The sequence below is a fragment of the Mustela nigripes genome, chromosome X (genome assembly GCF_022355385.1).
Source record: "Mustela nigripes isolate SB6536 chromosome X, MUSNIG.SB6536, whole genome shotgun sequence".
In the NCBI taxonomy this organism is placed as follows: domain Eukaryota; kingdom Metazoa; phylum Chordata; class Mammalia; order Carnivora; family Mustelidae; genus Mustela; species Mustela nigripes.
In genome coordinates this window covers 116,676,484-116,696,646 of record NC_081575.1, presented here as the reverse complement: position 1 = coordinate 116,696,646, position 20,163 = coordinate 116,676,484, and the positions used below count along the sequence as shown (strand labels likewise).

The following is a 20,163-nucleotide window of genomic DNA, read 5'->3' as shown; positions in this document are numbered from 1 at the left end:
TGCCAGAGAGCCCACCCAGTCCCTGTGGTGAAAACCAGTAATGTATGTCTCTGGATGTCGCCAAATGTCCCGCGGGGACAAAATCACTCTGGTTGAGAAGCCCTGATCTGTGCATAACTCTACCTAGAGGACAGCTATAGGCTCCAGCCATGTGACACCCAACTCCAGAAGAGTCACATTTTCCCAGTTATCACAATGCTCGACCCATACCCAATCTCTGTTTCTGTTTGAGGCAGAACAATAAAAAATGTTTATAAAGTGTTGAGCTTTTACGTATCCAGTTGAATAACAATTTCTTTCAATTTGGAAAGAAAGGCAAGTCTGCCTATGGCTATCTTTCTACCAGATTCCTGTCTACAGATAGGGGAATAGAGCAGGTTCTTTGAATAAACAGTCTTCCGTTTCTCTGTATGAAGCATCTCACCCTTGTTTAGGTCAGGTGCGGAACCGCATTTGATGATGACCGGTTGTCTGAATGGATGCATAAGTGTGTCTTTGGCAGGTGGGGAAGACTCAGGGGACACTAGTTCTTTTTTCTTTTTTTTTCTTTTTTTCTTTTGAGGACTAAACGTGGTGGATGGAGAGACTTCCTGGCCAGCCCTCCACTGGCCAGAGCACGGATCCAGGAGGAGATTACAGGAAGGCTGTTTTCTCAGCAAATGGAGCTGTTCAGCAATGGAATGAGCTGCTTCACCCCACCCACCCCCCCAAAAAAAGAAAAGAAAAGAAAAAAGAAAGCACTGCTCACAGTGGCTTCTGTCTTCGCTGCTCTTTCTGTCTCGAATCCCTCACTCTGGGGGAAGCCACGTCATGAGCAGTGCTATGAAAAGGGCTATGCGGTGGGGACATGGGGTCTCTCGCCAGCAGCCCTGTGAGTGGGCCGGGCCACCGATTCTCCTGCCCCAGTCAACCCTTCAGATGACTGCGGCCCCAGCTGAGCTTGACGGCAAACCTCACAGATCAGAACCTAAACCAGAGCAGCCGGGCTGTGAAAGTCCCGGAAACTGTGTGAGATCAGAAATGTTTACTATTTTCAAAAAAGAGAGAAAAGAAAAGAAAAACAAAAAAGATGCCCGGCCAAGTGCATGGCATATCGTAGATAGGATGTTGGGTCAGAGAAAGGATATTTCGTGGGGAAACTGGTAAAATCGGATCAAAGTCTGAAGTTTGGCTGATAGCAACGTATCGATGTTGGGTCCTTTGTGGTGATAAGTGTACCAAGGTTACATAGGGCACAAGGTCATTAAAGAAGACTGGCTGAGGGGTAGAAGGGAACTCTGTAACTGTCTTTATAACTTTTCTATAAATCTAAAATTATTCTAGAATAAAGCAGTCGTGTTGATGTTTTAAAAAAAACCCTTTCGCCCCGGTACTGCACGAATTCAAGCAAAGGCTGAGGCCTCATCTGTCACACACACGAGAAGGTGGAGGCTCTCACGGCTCACGGGGGTCCTCGGAAACACACAGGTCGTAGAGCTCAACTTCATGGCGAGAAGGTGACTCCCAAGTCAGAGTTTCTGACCTGGCTGGAACTCCTGAAACAATCTTCCTAGTCACATCTCTCTGATCTGGAAGAAACCAGGGGTCTGGGCCAATGTAAAGCATCTGTTATGCCTGCCATTCTGGTGTAGCACGTTTCCTGGAAAGGGAGTGGGCAGATGAGAGGTTCGACCACGTGTTGTTATGGCGCTGGTGATATTTTCATAGGTGGCGGATTAGAGTGTCCCATGATCCCTCCTATTTCTTAGGTTCCCTAAATCCCTTTTCTGCGTAAGTTATCCAGACTTGTTGCTTGATCGTTTGCCTCCAAGAACACGGATATGTATATACATCTGTTTCCTTTTCAAGTTCCCATGACTGTTCTGATGAACCGAAATACAGTGTTTAAATTACATGAAGGAACGTGGATAAGGCAAGCTGTACAATGGATGTGCATGTCTTATCAAAATGTTTGCTAAAACTATGTTTTATCCCTCACTAAAACTCAAACTCATCCTTTAGTCTCATCCGCCTCCCCTTTTGAGGGCTCTCAGGCCACAGACTTCTAAATCGAAAGCAAGAAAAAGACTAAATCAGATACTTTCTTTCCAGTTTGGGACAGGAAGGTTTGTCAAAGAAGTTACGTTATTATTAGTGGTCCTGGCACCTGAAGGCCATTCCTTGCACCCATACTCCACATCTAGTGTTTTCCAGTGATTCATCTCAGTGGTATAAGTTCATCTGGTGTGTTTAAGTCAATATTGAAAGCCTGGCAGGACTGATGACAAAACGCCAGGCAAAGACCCATCCCAGGAAAAGGCGGCTGGGTGGGTTGGGGACAGTTGTTACTGCCATCGCCATCCTCAGTGGGATGGACTTGAAATTGTCCCTACTGCTTTGAGTTGCCTTTTCAAAGTCCATCTGGAGAAACAGAAGGGAGGGTAGTCCTGATAAAAAGGGGGAGGTAGCTAGCAGGAAAACGGACACCTCTACTTCTCGGCAGGAAATGCGGCAGCAAGCCCAGGATAGGGGACCCGATGTGGCCAGTGCGATGCTGCAGTCTGAAAGCTGAACTGGGATTCACTGTAGAGGTTCAGGAGAGGAGCTGAAACAGCGTTCTGGCCTCGGTGTGCAAACAAATATTCTCTGTCCCCGGATACTGTGCCACAGAATGTGACGGATCTCCTTGGCATGGGAATATGATTTATACTGTACCAGTTATCTGTTGAAACAGTGCTGTCCCCCCAGAAAGCGGGCTCGTCCCCCATACATTGATCCATCCCTGCTCCATCCATCCCTCCATCAGACACCGATACAGCCCATGCTGTAGGGGACACGGAGCTTGGTGCTATGAACCCAGGTGAACGGACACAGAGTTTAGTGCCAAAGACAGATACATGGAAAACTCACGAAAGTGAAATGAAGAAACATTTCAGCGGAGGCATCTAGCAAGTGGGAGGTCAGAAGTGAGAAGGCTGTGTCTCCAACTCTGCTTGAGAAGGCTAACGTTCGCGTTCACTCTTAAAGGACGAGGTGAGGCCTCTCAGGGGCCTTTGAATTTTGGTGGGGGTTCCCTCCACTAAATGACATGGTGACTATTTAGTCTAGGAGGTCCTTTCTTATCCTAAGCCTCTTATTCCTGGTAATCCAACCCTTTATCAAACAAGCACTCTATTGGGGAAAAAAGATGAGAAGCTTACTAACCCCCATAGTTTCTTTAGTGGGATCTAGGGCTCAGGAGAGTGACAAGTTAGAATTCTGGAAGAAAACAGTCTACATGGAAATCATGGCAAACAATGTATTCAAGCCCAAACGTGTCCCACTGTTGGGTCAAGTTTGGATCTGACTATATATTTTTTCAGGTTTTAAGAAATCTTCCATGCTATAGACTGTTGGTTATTTAATCAAGTTCAAAGGTCAAAGTTTCCGTTTTTATATCACCTTCTCCCTAGCAGTTCTTCCATTAACCTTGATTGTAATAGGAGGCAAGTAGAAACACGGTGATTGAGTAATTTTTCTTGGTGTGAACCCCAATGAATTAAGCATTGTTTCTTTAGCCTGCTAGCACCCTGTGGGTTAGATTTTGCAAAATCTGTTTCCAAAGTGTCTATGTTTCTCAGGGAAGAAAATATTTATGGCATTCTTAAGCAATACAGATGCCTCTCCTTAGAGCGGAGGCTCCACAAAGTACTTGTGAAATGTACTAATCCTCGCAGTTTACATGTTGAAGTGGTGGTGAAATTAGCAAAGCTGCGGTCAGAAAACAAGAACATTCTGTGAGTCTCTCTCACTGTTGTAAAGGGAGTCAGCTCTTGGAGGTCACCATGCTTCCCGTTAAATTAAATGCTAAGAAGCCTTCTCCGTTTTGTGTAAATTATTTTGGCAAAGTACTCTGTTCTGAAATTTTTCCTTAAGAGGAAAAAAAAACACCTTGTAGATTTTTGAGCCTCAAAGCAGGTGTTTTTCTATTACAGAAAATCACTGAGATATTTGATGTGTTGCTCACATCTTGTTATTCTATCAAAACGCAAGGTAGGGAAGCTTATCACATGGCTGGGACTCCATGGGTTTGAAAAGCTCAACGATGGTTTCTCCTTAACCAGGCATTCTTCATAATCACTGCTTGCTGTAATAACCAGTCATGATCAAATTATGCCCTAGAAGGATCTTTTACTTGCTGTCATTTTTCCATATTTAAATGCTGTGAGTAAAGACAATAAAAAGCTATAAGCCCATGTTCCAAAGGAGCAGCCCTGCTGTTCTTTTGTCTTCCAGGCATCCTAACTTGCATTTCTTACAGCATATTCCTTAAATCAAAACCAATGCTTTTAACTTAGCCTAGGTAGGCATTATATTTGCAGAGACAGAAGTTTCCAAATATCAGAGCAAGAGAAATGGCTTTTGGCAGGTCTTTTCCTTAAGCCATGTTTCTTTCCTGGAGCATAAGGGAACAAAAGCAGGCAGGAAAACAAAAAGACAAAGATCACTTATCCCAAAGAAATGCCCTGGATTGTTAAGGAAATTAAACTCCAAATTAAAGAAGTTGTTTCATCATGACTTGTTTTAAAGCCAAAGCTTGTAGTTCAAGTTGAAAAGGTAGACAGACAAGGGTCTACACACGGTCTGATTTTTGATCAGCGTAAGGGGCCAATGCTACAGACTTTCTTTTGACAGCTGCTGTTTTATAGTGAACACGTAAGAAGAGAATCAAATATCTTTAAGTCATAAACTTTAAGCCTTGGGAATGCTTCCAAATTTCTGCCAGTTGCTCCCATGAAAACAGCTCTCACAAAGGCAGTTACCGGACCAATGACGTAATTAGAGGAAAAGTATTAGGGTCTTCATCCTTTCTTTTTCCATCCTTGCTTTTGATTATTCTTTGAGACATGGGAAATCATTCTTCACAACACGGAAAACACTGTATAAATAAATGTGCTCTGATTGAATTCTAAATCCATTGCCTTCAATTTCTCACCTATTTCCTGAGCCACAGATCTATGCCGAGGCCCATGCTAGACACCAAAGCAAGTACATGAGACCGAAGAATGGCTTCCTTCCTATTGCTTCTTTGCAATGACGGATGACGTTGCCGTTATGTATACCGATAGTTTTCCAATCTAAATCCACCTTTACCCTACTATGTTCCCCACCAATTTTTTTTTCTTTCCCTGATTTGCTAGGTGCTCACCCTCCCAGTGGTCACATACGCAGCCTGGGGTGAGTACTCAGCCCAGGCTAAGGAAAGGAATCTGAGGTCCAACCAATTCCAGTGATTTCTTTCTGCTTGCTCCTGTGGGTTTGGGCACTGGCAGACGTTGCCATTCTGGGGATGGGGAAGGGAGGGAAATCTACTGGGAAGCCGCAGGGAAACACCCCTCTATTATTCAAAAGATACCTGATGAAGAGTCCCTGCTTCTCTGCTTCTTTGTGCTGCTATAGAGGCTGGGACACCGGGGGCCGCTGCAGTCATTTTGTGACGAGGGAAGCCAGCCAAAGAACAGAGTGACCCACGCATGATGGCCAAGAAGAAGAAATTCCCAAGTCCTAAAACTAGTCTATCTACGGGCTCCTTGTAAAGCAATATAATCAGTCTCTTTATTACTTAAGCCACTTTGGGTTGGGTTTCTGTAATTTGCAGCCAAAGCATCTTAACAGTGGATAATCCGAAACTCTGCTGTGGGATGTGTTTTTCTACTTATATGAGCACCAGCCTTGACAGGTATTGCCAGGCATCCCTACAAAAGACATCCCTGGAAAGTCAGAATGTTTGTACATTGGGTGGGATCTATGATAAGGAGGGTAATTGAATTATAAGTGAATTATAAGTGAATATAATAGAATTATATTGTATAATATAATATGAATATAATATGGCTTATATTTGAGTGTTTATAATAGAAATAAAATATGCATATACTATATAACACTTAAGGACACCTGGGCGGCTCAGTCAGTTAAGCATCTGTCTTTGGCTCGGGTCAGGATCTCAGGGTCCTGGGTTTGAGCCCTGCATCGGGCTCCCTGCTCAGCAGGCAGCCCGCTTCTCCCTCTCCTTCTGCCCCTCTCCCCTGCTCATGCTCTCCCTCGCTCTCTCTTTCTGTCAAATAAATAAATAAAATCTTTTTAAAAAAGGCATAAACACAACGAACACTCAAAACATTGAGAGTTGCAAAGGTCTGATCATTAAAAAAACACTTGCAAAATAAAGATAGTGAAGACACTGAAATGAAGAGAATGGTATGCTTGATCAACTACATAGATAATAACTGAATTCTATATCAAATTAATATTAATCTCTTAACTCAGAGGCCAACAAGCCATTTCTGTAAAGGTCTAGATTGTAAATATCTTCAGCTTTGTGGGCCATACGGTCTCTGCCAAAACTATTCCACTCTTCTGCAGTAGCACTGAAACAACCTTAGACAATACAGCAACAAATGGGGGTGGCTGTGTTTTACTAAAACTTTATTTATAAAAATAGACAGTGGACTAGATTTGGCCTTTGGGCTGCAGTCTGTTCACTCCTATCTTAAGTGAAGACCCCCAAAACTACTTTTTCAGAGCTTTCCCTTTGTAACAATTTTATAAACACCCACTAATTCAATTTGGAAATCATCCTGAGGACTTCATTTCAAATGATCTGGAAAGCCTGATTGGTTTAAAAGCACTTAGTATTTAATTTCAGTTAATACCTACCTGCCTTTGTTTCCCCCCGGGGGAAACAAAGAAAAAGAGCAAAAATGGGAGCTCCTATTCATATTTCAGGGATGAGACATTCTTTGTAATTATCAGGTTTACTTTTGGGTCATGATCCCGACAGAGAGAATAGTGTAGTCTTCAAACCCTTGAAAGGTGCCAGAGTATTTCAGAAACTGCAGTGACAAAAGCTTTGTTCAAGATGCTAAAGCCTTGTGTAACGATAGTTGCCGCTCCAACAAAGATATATATAAAAGATATATAAAACATGGTCACGTGTATACGTGACCAGTAGGGACAAGACCTTGGATAGAAAACTATGGTCTGAGAACATAAAGAAAACCACTTATGACTACAAAGGCACAGAGCCTATGGCTTGAAGAACCACTTGCTATCATGCGGGCTGGTCACTCAGCAGCAGAACAGAATCATACAGCGGCCTACATGGGAGAACTTGACATGGTCTACGTCCGGGGGTGTGGAGGAGAGCATCTAAGAAGAAAATGACAGAGGAGCCTACAGAGAAACCGCTCTGTCATTCCCAGCTTTTGCTGGACTAGGTAGACGAGACAGCTCATATCTCTAAGTGTCACCAATGGTATCGTGGATAAATGCCATCCACTGCTCCTTCTTTCCATATAACTGATGGATCTGTGTTTTCTCTATTGACTGACTAGGAAGTCCTAGAGGACATGGACTACCTCTGACATGATACTGTAGCCTTCGTTAAAGACTTCTACCTCTTGAGAAGCTAAAGCCCCACGTATCTACCTCCTCTGGGCTGTATGCCTAGCTTGGTATTGAGAGACAGAGAGAGAGAGAGAGAGAGAGCAGTGAAGCAGCACAAGGAAGCCTCCTGGCTGGCCGTCTACAGTTGGGCTCTGGACCTAGGGACTAGGTACTTAGGCCAAGGTCAACCTTGGTTCCTTTCTGTGGCCCTACAGAAACAATGCCCCATCCACCTTCCCAGGGCCCTAGGAGCCAAAGCAAAGAACAACTACAAGTTTTCCACATTGACATTTTTTTTTTAAAGATTTTTATCCATTTGACAGACAGAGATCACAAGTAGGCAGAGAGGCAGGCAGAGAGAGAGGAGGAAGCAGGCTCCCCGCAGAGCAGAGAGCCCGATGTGGGGCTCGATCCCAGGACCCTGAGATCATGACCTGAGCCGAAGGCAGCGGCTCAACCCACCGAGCCACCCAGGTGCCCCCCACATTGACATTTTTGTTCTTTCCTTCCTGACTGCCTCTTCCTCTATTCCGTCTTCCTTCCAAGACTGCACTATTCAAACTGTGGGTCACAAACCCTTAGTGAATCTCAAGGAAAATTTAGTGGGTCACATGAGTGTGTTTTAGGAAAGGATAAAGAATCATATAGAAGAGGATAAGACAGAACAGTAGAGACAACATCGAAGTGTATCTCTGATAAACATGAGCACCATTTGGTTCATATGTTTCCTGACTGAGGAGTAAAATGTATCCCTCACTGGTAGACGGTGGACAAAGAGTTTGAAACCTAGTGCTCTGAGACAAATGCACATGAATCTGTGGTGTTTTTCCACAAGAGGCTGCAAGCAAAATGGATTTTTCTTTTCTATGCAACGGTGCAGTAAATGGCTTGGATCACGACATTAGTTGGCAACGGGAGGCCCAGGAGTTTTGTTTCATCTTGTTTGTTTGTTTGTTTTTTCCCCAAGAAAGGAGTAGATTCTGTGGTTGAAGACCACTCTCATGTTTCCAGGTGTGGTGGGCAGAATAAGGGAGAAGCCCCGAATTTAGGGAAGCAGGTGGGGGACCTCTGGCTGTAGCTTAGATGAGAGATAAAGACGAGCTGAGGGCAGGTGCAAGACGAAGCGACCTGGTGCTGACCACAGTGATGGCGGAGATGGGGACAGGTAACTTTCCCTGAGAGTGTGCATAGTTTCGGGAGAGGTGTGAAGCATCACCACGGCTCTTACTTCTTTTGAACCTCACATCAATCCTATGAGACCATCAACCAAAGTCGGAAACCGGGCATGGGGTGAAGCAACAGGGAAACACTTGTGTCCCAGAATCATTCCTGGGGCTCCTGGGGAAAAGGAGAGAAAGACGTGGGTGATGCCCTTTGGGGAGTTAGGGAAGAGGAGAGGAAGGAGCTTCATTTGAAAGGAGAGGTGCCTGTGTGCGTTCATTCAGTTCTCGAAGATTTGCGGAGGGGCGGCGGAATCGGGCAGAGAAGTGGGTGGTTTACCTGGTGTTCCAGATTCAAAGAGAACTAAGACAGAGGCTGACCCTGGGGGAATCACAGTCATCTGGGAGGCCTCAGCAAAGGTGAGTGTGGACACATGAAAGACGCACCTAGCTCGGCAGCTCACGCCATGGAGATCCACGTTGAGTGCCTCAAAGCCCAGTGGTGCCATTATCCTCTGATCGCCCTGCTGGGCGGCACGGACTTCCTTTCCACGTTTCCACCTCTAGGGGAGTTTGTGGATTTTACTCCAGTTCTCATTTTCATTTTTACTTACACACAGAAGGATTTGACAAACAGTTCCAGCACATCGCCTCTCCCCCTGGACTCTGCCAGCAAGAGCGACGCGGGAAGAGGATAGTCATATCTCCTGTCCAGGGCTGGCACGTGAACACCCAAGCTCCGTTTCCTTGTCCGTCAGGTTGCCCTTATTTTTTCAAATCAACACTTAAATCACAAACCACACTGACATCCCAAAGACACCTTGAGTGTTACCCCACCAAAAATACCATTTTCTTGATTTTCACCGAGTTGTTTACTTGGGTTTTATCCCGGTGACAATGGTGAGGGACCATGTTATAAGGAAGCGGTATGAGAGCAATTCTGAGGCATCAGGGTACTCTCAAAATACATAAACTGAGCCTTTCTCCAATGTGCTATCAGAAATTGGCTGAATGACGCGGGGGGGGTGGGGAGAGCACTACAGACAACATGCGTTAAGCATTTCTGTCTTGTGGAACAACTACTCGGCTTCAAATACTTCGTTTTTCATAGAACGAGGGGATGCCACAGCGCCCGGAGAAACGTGCTTTTCTGACTGTGGAAGAAATCAGTCATTTCCTTTCATCTTACCGTCGACAGCAAAATTTTCCTGCTAGGGCCCAGAGAGTAAACACTTGAGCCCGTGAGACATAGGGGCTGTCACAGCTTAAGTCTGCCTTTGCTGCCTGAAAGCCCCAGAGACAAGACGTACGTGGAACAGCACGGCGGCGTTCCCGGGAGACTTCAGTTACAGAAAACAGTTGGGGAGCTGGGTAGGACCAGCAGGCCAGTGGCTAACCCCCGCCTCAGACCATCTGTATTAAAAAGCTACCAGATGCATGTCAACTGAGCCTAACCTGCTATCTGATAGGTAAGTAGTACTCCGTTGATGTGTTGTGAATAAATGAAAAGTTCACGCAGGCCTGAGGTGTTGTTGAATTTCGTGACCCCGCTCCCCGCATCTGTTTTCCTGGTTCTGCTATTCAGGATTGGGCCATTTACAGACTAGGAGGTCTGATTCCAAAGCCTATGCCGAGAGCAGCTTTTGATCAGGAGGAAAAACATGCCACGGTTGTCTCCATGGGGGAAACTCAAGCTCAGAGGGAAATCACAGGTAGCATCTCTACCACCGAAAGACCTCCTGATCGCTACCATTGAAGATTTCTCTAGGTTCTCTAGTCCCTTAAGCCATTTCTAGACATGTGACTAGTTACAGAAACTCAGTAGTGGAATTTTATTTAAGGAATTTAAATGTAACTAACTCTACAGATATTAAAACTATCATCTGAAAAAAAGTCCTTTTTTGAAACAGCTTGAAGATTAGAAGGGATAGCGAATTAAGCTTATCAGTCATTTTGTAAGGTTTACCTAAGTATCCGTTTTTAGTTTGCATTGTCTCCTGGCTGAATGGATCTTGGGAAGGAAGCAGTCCCAAGACATGAGAAGCCTAGGGCCCCGAATAATTGCATGCGGTTTGGTCCCTCTCCCCACTCCCACTGCCACCCTGCCTGGGACACATGTCTGAGTAAGGAACTTCTGTCATGCTAAGGCACGGAGGGTTAGCCTACCTCAGCTAACACAGGGGTGTATCTGTGAGGTACGAGAGCTGAGCCCTTTAGAAGTCGGCTGTGGCCCATTTGCCTTGTAAGTTACCACAAGAGCGGCCCCTCCAACTGCATGCGAGTGTCTGTCCTCTCCTCGAGTTTACCACAGTTTATCACCCGACTTCTGGAGCCACCCCAATCTAAGAGGGGAACAAACCCTCCTTGGTGGTTCGCTTGCATGTCTTTGGTACACTGGAGGGTGAGCACCTTTTTCAGTATCTCTCAGCCACTGTGTTGCTTTCTCTGTGACATGCTGCCCATAATCTGCGCATATTTTAATTATGTGTCTTTTCTAGATTTGTAATTTGTAATTTGTAATAAAGCCTTATATGGTACAAAAGGCAGCCTTCAGCTGGTCAGATGTGGTGTGAATTTCTATTTGTTTGTTTGCCACGCAAATGGTTCTATCTTTTCTTCTTCAACATAGTGATACATGTCATTCTCTTTATGTTTTCTGGGTAATGCCTTCTCCAATGTAAAAATAAATAAATATCCACTTATGGTTTGTTTTGGCACACTGACAGTTTATATCAGCTCACTTCGACGTAAGGACTAAGGTTAGAGTCCAACCTTTTCTCCTCAACAGTTGTCTCACTGTCACTAATACTTAATAATAATCCATCATTTTCCCCTTGATCAAAAAAAAAAGTAGTATTTATCACGTCGTAAGTTGCTGTATTTACTTTTGCTCATTTCTGGGCTCCGCTGCTTTCTATTGATCTGCCCATGGGCAGCAATATAATACTTTTAAATGCTCTAGTGGTATGACATTTTAATAAATGGGCAGGGACACTCTCCACTTGACCTCGTTCTCAGATTTCCCCTGCCTACTCGTACACAGTTATTTGTCTCGATGTTTAGAACAATTTAGTGATGATCCAAAAGCAAATTGTTCTGGTGTGGTTTTTGGAATCACACTCAGTTTATAGCTCATCAATGACATAACTGACATCTTTGCTTTACGGATTCTTCTTACTCAAGAAAAATACAGACTTCTGTATTTATTCCTAACTCCTCTTCTTATCCAACTGAGACCCCACGGTCTGGAATTCTCATCACTCCCGCGGACGCTGTATTAACTAGCCTCCTACCACTTCTGTAACAAACAACCATCAACTTAGTGGCTTCAACAACTCAATTTTATCATTTCACATTTCTGGAGGTCAGAAGTCTGGAACAGGTCTCGCTGGGCTAAAATCAAGGCACCAGCAGGCTTGTATCCCTTCCAGGGCTCTCAGGAGAATCCGTTTCCTCGCTCTGACTGTTCCTCCAATAGTCCTGGCTCTCTCAGACTCAGCCGTAGCTGGGACAGTTTCTCTGCTTTCCAGTAACCCTGTACTGCTTAGCCTTGGCCGTCCCAGATAAACCAGGATCCTCTTGCTATCTCAAGGACCTTGACTGATGGCATCTGCAAAGATTTGGAGGCCTACCAGGGAACACTGGTAGGCTCCAGGGAGGAGGACGTGGCCACCTTTGGGAGTGCGGGTTTTTGCCCACCACTGATGTCCTTACCATGGCCTTGTCCCTCTCCACCATCACTGAGCTCAACCAGAAAATCCTAAGTTTGGGGAGAGATTGGATTCTCCAGGGCTGGGAATTTAAAGCGCAAAGTGGTATGTCCCGGTTTAGCTATGTTTACTGCCAGGATGTTTATTTTGTAATTTGAATTCCCAGCCACTAGCCTCAAATGGACCTTTCGGGTTGCTTTGCGATCCTGCCACTCCGCAGGGCCATCAGCCGCCCTCTCTTCCCCTCCTCTTCTCTTTCCTCAAGCCTCCAGGACCTCCTTACCACCCTCACTCCTAGGAGATGGCACTGCTTCTTACTTCGCTGACCGCGTCTTTTAATCGGCCTGCCTCTGCGCCCTGTCGCCGATGTCCAGCTCTCATTATAGCTCGAGAGGTCAGACTCTGCTGGTGCTCTGGACCCCATCCCTGCAGTCACTCTGGGGAGTCGCTTCGGTCACTCCCCCACCATCCACTCCTCGATTCTTCCCTTTCTAAGGGGAACCCCAGTAGCTGATGAATATGCCAGGCTTCATTCATCTGAACCCTCGAAGCACCAGTCTCCCGGAGGAAGAGGGGTCTCCAAACAGATACCCATAAGCAAATCCCTACAATCCTCCTAGAGTGACAAAGAACAGAAGCGTGAGCTCGAGAATGTTTTCATTTTCATCATACCCACTGTCTCATTAGGTTTGTCATCATTTCTTTAGGCTCTAGGCTGTGGCCACTGTACTGCTTTTTCCTGAATAAATTATTTACACAGTGAGTCTGACCCTGTTTCGGGTCAGACTTGGGGATTCACATGGAGCCAAGTGGCCACGCTTGGACCAAAGCTGCCATCTTGGCACTCAGCGCTGGTCCTGGATTTGAAGGACTTCGGTTGATATCTACAATTGTCTACCTCGAACAAGAGCTTCAGATCTCTCGGGTGGGTTGATGCCTGTTTCTCTCTACCCAGCCACACGATTCCTTCTCTCCTCCATCAGTAAGAAATTATTTGTAAATCATTAGTTCCTATTTTGATAGAAAGTATCAAAATAACTCCAATAGCCCAAACATCTTTGAACATCTCAACAGAGCAAATATTTCCGTGAATATGCTGGGAACCACAAGTCTCGGAAACGAGTAACGGAGACAGAGCTTCCAGCAGACAATTTTTATAAAACTGTCTGTTTGGTAAAGGTTATTTATTTAGTGGAGGCTTTAAAAAGCAGGAACAAAGAGAAACATCAAATTAACCGGATTGAAAAACAAAGCTATAAAGAATGTTTGTTCCCTGGTATCTTATCTGATGTGCATCCAATCTCGGTTTCGTAGAACTTTATTTAGAGTCCTCATTCCCTTCTCTACAAATCAGGTTTGCCAACAACATTTCTGTTTTGTTGAGAAACCAAAAGAACAAGTCACCTTTGTGCTACACACTTCCACCAAGTATAAAGGACCCTCATAGAAGAGGGTAAACATTCAAAAACACAATTTCATAGATGACAAGATTTCAAATACATGCGTCTTATCTTTACCAGAATCAGGACCCGTATCTGTGAAAACCTCAGATGACCAGGTCTGAATGGCTCAGCGGGGACATGCCAGGTGAAAGACAATAAAAATGAGTTAACCTGAGCATAATCACTGATTCTGGGTTAGCATAAAGTCAAATGACACGTTTAATAGATTGTGAAAACATTCTTTTCAACAGATTATTTTGAAATCCTGCTGAAATAGACACGGTTTTAGCGTGAGTCCTTGAAGTTGACCTTTTGGAAAGTTCTTTTCGATGGACTGTTCTGAAGTTATGTAGACTAGTGAGACACACATGGCTTTCCCTTTTAATACCTCATGCTGACCTTCCCTTTAAATAAACATATTGGCCGACATGTCAATTGTCCTCCTTGAATACGTCTTTCAAAGTGGACACTAATGCCAGCCAACAACCGAGAAGCTGTCACTTCCTTCCTGTGTTAATGTCAGGTGTGAGATGAGTCTGCAGCTTTGGCAAAACAGACGTCTGACTCACAGCTTTCCCTGGTGCAACAGCACACACGGCCTTACCTTTGGGAATGGTGATGGGACAGCTCAGGTCACAGTCCTGCTGCAACTGATAAAAAGCCACTTCCTGCAGCCGGGCTCGCTCCAGCTCTGAGAGACTCTGGATGGGGACAGATCTCAGCCTCACGCTGCGGCCCGACATGCTGTTCCAGGTGAAATCACCCTGCAGAGCAAGAATACACCAGGCGTTACACAGCTCGTCTAGGTCTCACAAAGATCATCCTTCCTCTTAGTCACAGAGTCAAGTAAACTTCCTCTTTCGGTTCCAAAATCGTCTCTCCATCCCTCCAATCAAATCTACTCTCAGTTAACCGGGAATTTTCTCCGTCCGTCGCAAACATCCAAATCTCTAGGAGCTGTTGGATCACGTGATCCCATATAACAATTCACACAGAGGCCAAAGAAAGCTCTGGAAAAGACACTTCAAGGGTCCTACTGCCTCTCTTCTCTAGGAATGCACGGGATCTTTGTGGTTACGTATCTCAGGAACAGCAACAATCGCTGCTAGTTGCCTTTGTGTGTGCTAGATCTGCGAGGGCAAGCGTGTATGGACAGCCTACCAACAACCTGATGAGGTGGTTACCACTTTTGGTTTACCCTTGAACGACACAGGTTTGAACTACACAAGTCCACTCACTTTACACTTGGATATTTTGGGATAAATACTGTATAGTATGGTAAATATATTTGCTCTTCCTTATGTCTTTCTTTTTTAAAAAAGGTATTTGTTTATTTATTTCAGAGACAGAGAGAGACAGAACACAACCATGAGCAGAGTGGGGAAGGGGCAGAGGGGTAAGTGGACTCCTCGCTGAGCAGAGAGCCAGACGCGGAGCTTGATCCGGGACCTGATTGTGACCTGAGCTGAAGGAAGACGCCCAACTGACTGAGCCACCCAGGCGCCCCCTTATGATTTTCTTAATCACATCTTCTTTTCTCTAGCTTACTCTGTTGGAAGAATGTAGTCTATAATACATGTAACAGACAAAATATGTGTTACTGGACTTTATGTTATTGGTAAGACTTCCAGTCAAGTAGTAGCCTATTAGTAGTTAAATTTGGGGGAAGTCAAAAATTAAACATGGAATTTTGACTGCATGGGGGTGTTGGTGCCCCAACTTCCACAATGTTCAAGAGTAAACTGCATAGTATTTAATAATACAGTATTCTATACAATAATACAACTTAGTATATTTATACTACATAATATATATTTTTAGATACAAATATATACTTATGATACATGATTATAACATATGTGTATGATACGTTATAGTAATATTCAGTATATGTGAATATATTATAGTGCAGATGAAACTGAGGCTTGCAGACGTTAAGTACTTTTCCCCAAATCATAAAACTTCACAAGACTGGGAACCAATCAGAACTCAAGCTAAAAACACGTGCCCTCAAACGCTGCTAAATTGTAACCAGTGAAGTTTCTATTTCCAGCACTCTTGAGCTGCTTTGATCACGAGAGGTACAGAGATGTGATCTATGAGAACTATGTATAATTACAGAGACATCTGATGTTAAAATCCTCCACATCAAAGAAGGAAAGGCAAGACTCCTCCAGTCGTGAGTACGTTTGTGTGCACGCACACACCCGCAGGGCGAATAGCTCTGCCCTCCCTGCAGACAGTGAGGATGTGATGCCCCAAGAAATAAGTCCTCATGATCCTCTGAAGCCTGACGTCCCCTTACTGAGGATTTCCTGGGACCCACAGAAAGCCATCACCCAAGAGTTTGGAAGACCTGCTAGCAGTGCCTTGACCATCAAAAAAAGTTCCAGAAGGAAGGGACAGTGCTGGCCCCCAAGGGCAGTGCTCGGGAGCTGCTGGGGACCTGAGGAACCCTTAAGAAGTCCCCTGAGACCTCACCATCCTCACCGCTCACCTCACAGAAGAGAGACAAGAAAGGCCCCGGCAGCTAGTAAAACACCTGCACTCCCTCGTGGTAGCAAATTCCTGCCTAGAATGTTCCTTCTGACAGTAAATGGCACTCTGTTCATTCTTTGGTGTTTTCCCCACTTATGTAGGGTTGCATGCATTTAACAGACGGAGAGGTTATCCTCTAGTAGGGGCAGACAATCAGCGGGGTAAGTAAAGGGTATAGTGTGCTAAATATGGTAACGGTTAGGGATGGACCAAAAAGCAGGGAAGGGACTGGCAGTGTAGGGAGAGGACACGACTTGTGTTTCAGAGAGAGTGGCTAGGAGAGGCCACACAGGGAACGCCATGACCGGGAAGGAGTTAAAGCAAGTGAGGGCTTTTGGCTCGTCTTCACATGTCTGAGTTTGTGTCCCGTGGATAATGGTGAGAAGTAACAGGAGCCCAGGCTGGGTTCAGGGGCGTGATGTGAGGACAGTCTGGGCGAGGAAGCGAGTGAGCAAATCTAGGCAAAGTGGGTGACGGCCATCGCATTTGGTGAACCGAACAATGAATTCTTCCAGGCCCAGAATGTTTTGCATTTTTTCTTTCTTTTTCCTGTTTTTTGGTATAATCAGAGGAAACCCAAGTTTAGACAGGAATTAGGGACTCACGCCTTGGGTGTACCCCTCACTCACACCCTTCAGGCTTAGGGTACCACAAGGTACAGGATCAGTGAATTGCAGTGTTTTCCTCCCAAATGAAAGTTCCAGATGAGTCGGTGACTTTTAAATAGGAAGTTTAGGTATCCAGGAAAGCCCACTGCTCTCTGAAGTGTCAAAATGGGATTACATGCCTATTCATTTAAGAAGCATTTAAGAATGTGACCTCCAATTGGCTCAATTATCTCTAGACTATGTTCTTCTGTAAAAGGCAAGACAGTAAATATTTCAGGCTTTGCAGGCCATGTGGTCTCTGTCAAAACTACTCAAATCTGCCTTTGTGGCAGAAAGCGGCCATAGACAATTCAGAAATGAATGAGTGTGGCTGTGTTCCAATAAAACCTCATTAATAAGAACAGGTAGAAGGCTGGATTTGTCCACTGGGCTACAGTTGGCCAAGCTCTGAACCATAGCCTATGATGGAAATAAACCAACCCCTATAAGATATGTTTTATTTTTATTTTCTATGTCCCCTTGGTTAATTATTTTTTAAAAATTTAATGAGTACCTATTATATGCTGAGAACAGTACTAGGCTTTTGGTTATCAAAGTGACAACACAGTCCTTGTCCCTAAGGAGTTAAACTTGAATAAGGAAAAGCACATTTGATCCATCAAACATAGAGACTGTGAAACTGGAGGTCAGTACCAGATGCAATGGGCTGCCTAGGAGAAAAGGCTCAGACATCTGTCTGGGGGATCAAGGAAAGCTTTCTAGAGAAGGTGGTGTTTCAGTGAAGACCGGAAGGTTAGGTAAGAGGAGGGAGGGTCTGCCTAGTAGAAATGCAAAATTGGAAACAACAGTGGGTGCTAGGGCCAATGAACTGGAGAGAACGAGCTTGTCTGGGGAAGTCACAAGGTTGGAGGGAGGGAAATAGCGGGAGGCGAGGCCATGCAGAAGTCAAGACCAGATCCTATAGGGCTTCTTCCATGGGCTTTGCAAGGTCGATTGGACTTTACTCAGTAGGTGATGGCTAGACATTAAGGAACCTTGACTGCTAGTGGAGCCTGATTCCATCTACATATGGGAAAGATGACTGGAAACAGATTTTGAAAGAAACTGAAGGAGGGAGCACGTTCCACACGTAGAGATCAGCAAAGGTGCCAGGTTAGGTATGCTGCCGAGTCAAATTTGAATGAGTAGAGACTTACACTCTCTAAGCCTCTAAGAAAGACACCTAGAACCATATATTATTCTTTCTGTGATTTTTTTTCAACCATTTAAAAATGTAAAAACTGCTCTTGGCTTGGTGGTGCAAAGACAGCCAGCAAGCTGGATTTGGCCCACTGGCTAGATTTGCCAACCCCTGATACAGAGAGATTAGGATCTTTGGGGTTTTCAATGGCATCTTTTCTGTTTTCACACGGTCTTCTCTCAGTACATGTCTGTGCCCTACTCCTCTGCTTATTTTTTAAAGAAAGATTTAATTTATTTATTTGAAAGAGGGAGAGCATGAGCAGGGGTGGTGGGGCAGGGAGAAGCAGGCCCCCCAGTGAGTGGGAAGCTCGATGTGGGGCTTGATCCCAGGACTTCAGGATCATAAACTGAGCCAAAGGCAGACGCTCAATGAAGAAACTCACCTGGTTTACTCACCTTGATGTTCCTAGTACCCAAGACAGTACCTGGCTCTTAACTGTCACTGACTAATATTTGTCAATCTATGGACTAAATGAATCAGGTACATCATGAGTTCAGTAATAAATTGGAAACAAAGCACCCATGTAACGTTTTATCTACGTGGGAGATGTCCTGTGGATTTGAATAAACTGCTAAGAAACAGTCTTTTGGGCTCCACGCTGGGCATGGAGCCTGCTTAAGATTCTCCCTCTCCCGGGGCACCTGGGTGGCTCAGTGGGTTGGGCCTCTGCCTTCGGCTCAGGTCATGATCTCAGGGTTCTGGGATCGAGTCCCACATCGGGCTCTCTGCTCATGGAGAGCCTGCTTCCTCCTCTCTCTCTCTCTCTCTCTCTCTCTCTCTCTCTCTGCCTACTTGTGATCTCTCTCTGTCAAATAAATAAATAAAATCTTTAAAAAAAGAAAGATTCTCCCTCTCCCCCCCTCTCTTTTATTTAAATTAAATTAATTAACATATAATGTACTCCCTCTCACTTAAAAACAAAAAAGGAACAGTCTTTTTAAACAGAGTCTGTGGTTGAGCCAAAAAATGGCAGCATATGAGGGCAGAAAATAAACATTATAATATCAGAACTGAAGAATAATGAATCCGTAATGCCCACGCTCACCATCGGACCTCTCACGGGCAGGTAGACATGAACACAAAGGTCGATACTGCTCTGCGATCCGCATGGCAAGCAGCCAGAAGAGTGCCAAAGCCCACCAGCGCAGCCTAGGATGTGCTTTTGGCTTTTCTTCGACCCCCAAATTGTGTTCCAGGCCATCTTGTTTCTTTGGTGGCCGTTCATCTCATAAATGGATGATTCATTTCAAGGCTCTCTGGCTCTAGTCTTTTGAGTGGTTGCCATAGGATTTTTCTTTAGAGGTTGAGAATGGATGACTTCAAATTTGTTTAAATATCGTAAGTGTAAGGTGAAGTTGAAACTGACCCCATGTTTCAGGATACACTAAAGGCTGTGACAGTTGTAAAAATATCTTTTAAATCTGGAGTACTATTGCACAGCGTTAACCAAGGGTAGCGATATGATACAAAAAGATATCGTGCAGTGGTCTCTGAGGGTGATTTTTGCCCCCTCGGGGGATTGTTGGCAATGTCTGGAAACATTTTTGGCTGTCATAAGTCTGGGGATGGCTTTGCTACTGGCATCTAGTGGGTAAAGGTCAGTGATCTGTTCGACATCCCCCAACACACAGGACAGCCCCCCACAATAAAGAAATGTCTGGCCCAAAATGTTCATAGTCCAGAGGCTGAGAAACCCTGGCATGGCATACGTTTAGGTCTGCTGTTAGGCCCAGATTACTCAGAATCTCCTTAAAATGATGGTGTCAGGAGCTATTAACAATCATTGATGAGTTTGATTTAATACTAAATGCATGCACTGTGTGTTCTTAAGTACCTGATGCATCATTCTGTATATTACACATGTATTATTCTGCATATTACATAAATAAACAGAATTATGGAAGTTATTTAAGACTAGCATTAAGAAACACAAATAGCACAAAACAATTTAAGTGGAACAAACAAACCAAAGAAAGGTCTCCATATGACAGAATCTGGATCAACTGGAGAACGGATTCACCGAAAACATTAACTAAAGAGACTTCCTTTCCACCAGAA

General features: G+C 44.6%; 1 protein-coding gene across 6 annotated transcripts in view; it reads right to left on the bottom strand.

Moving 5' to 3' along the window:
• Positions 1–20,163, bottom strand: part of ARHGAP6 (Rho GTPase activating protein 6) — a 490,820-nt gene that overhangs the window by 59,008 nt on the left and 411,649 nt on the right. For all 6 annotated transcript variants that reach the window (XM_059386131.1, XM_059386129.1, XM_059386130.1 and 3 more), the window contains exon 2: positions 14,321–14,480. In XM_059386131.1, coding sequence (XP_059242114.1) covers positions 14,321–14,480 — 160 coding nt within the window. The remainder of the gene's footprint in view (positions 1–14,320; positions 14,481–20,163) is intronic.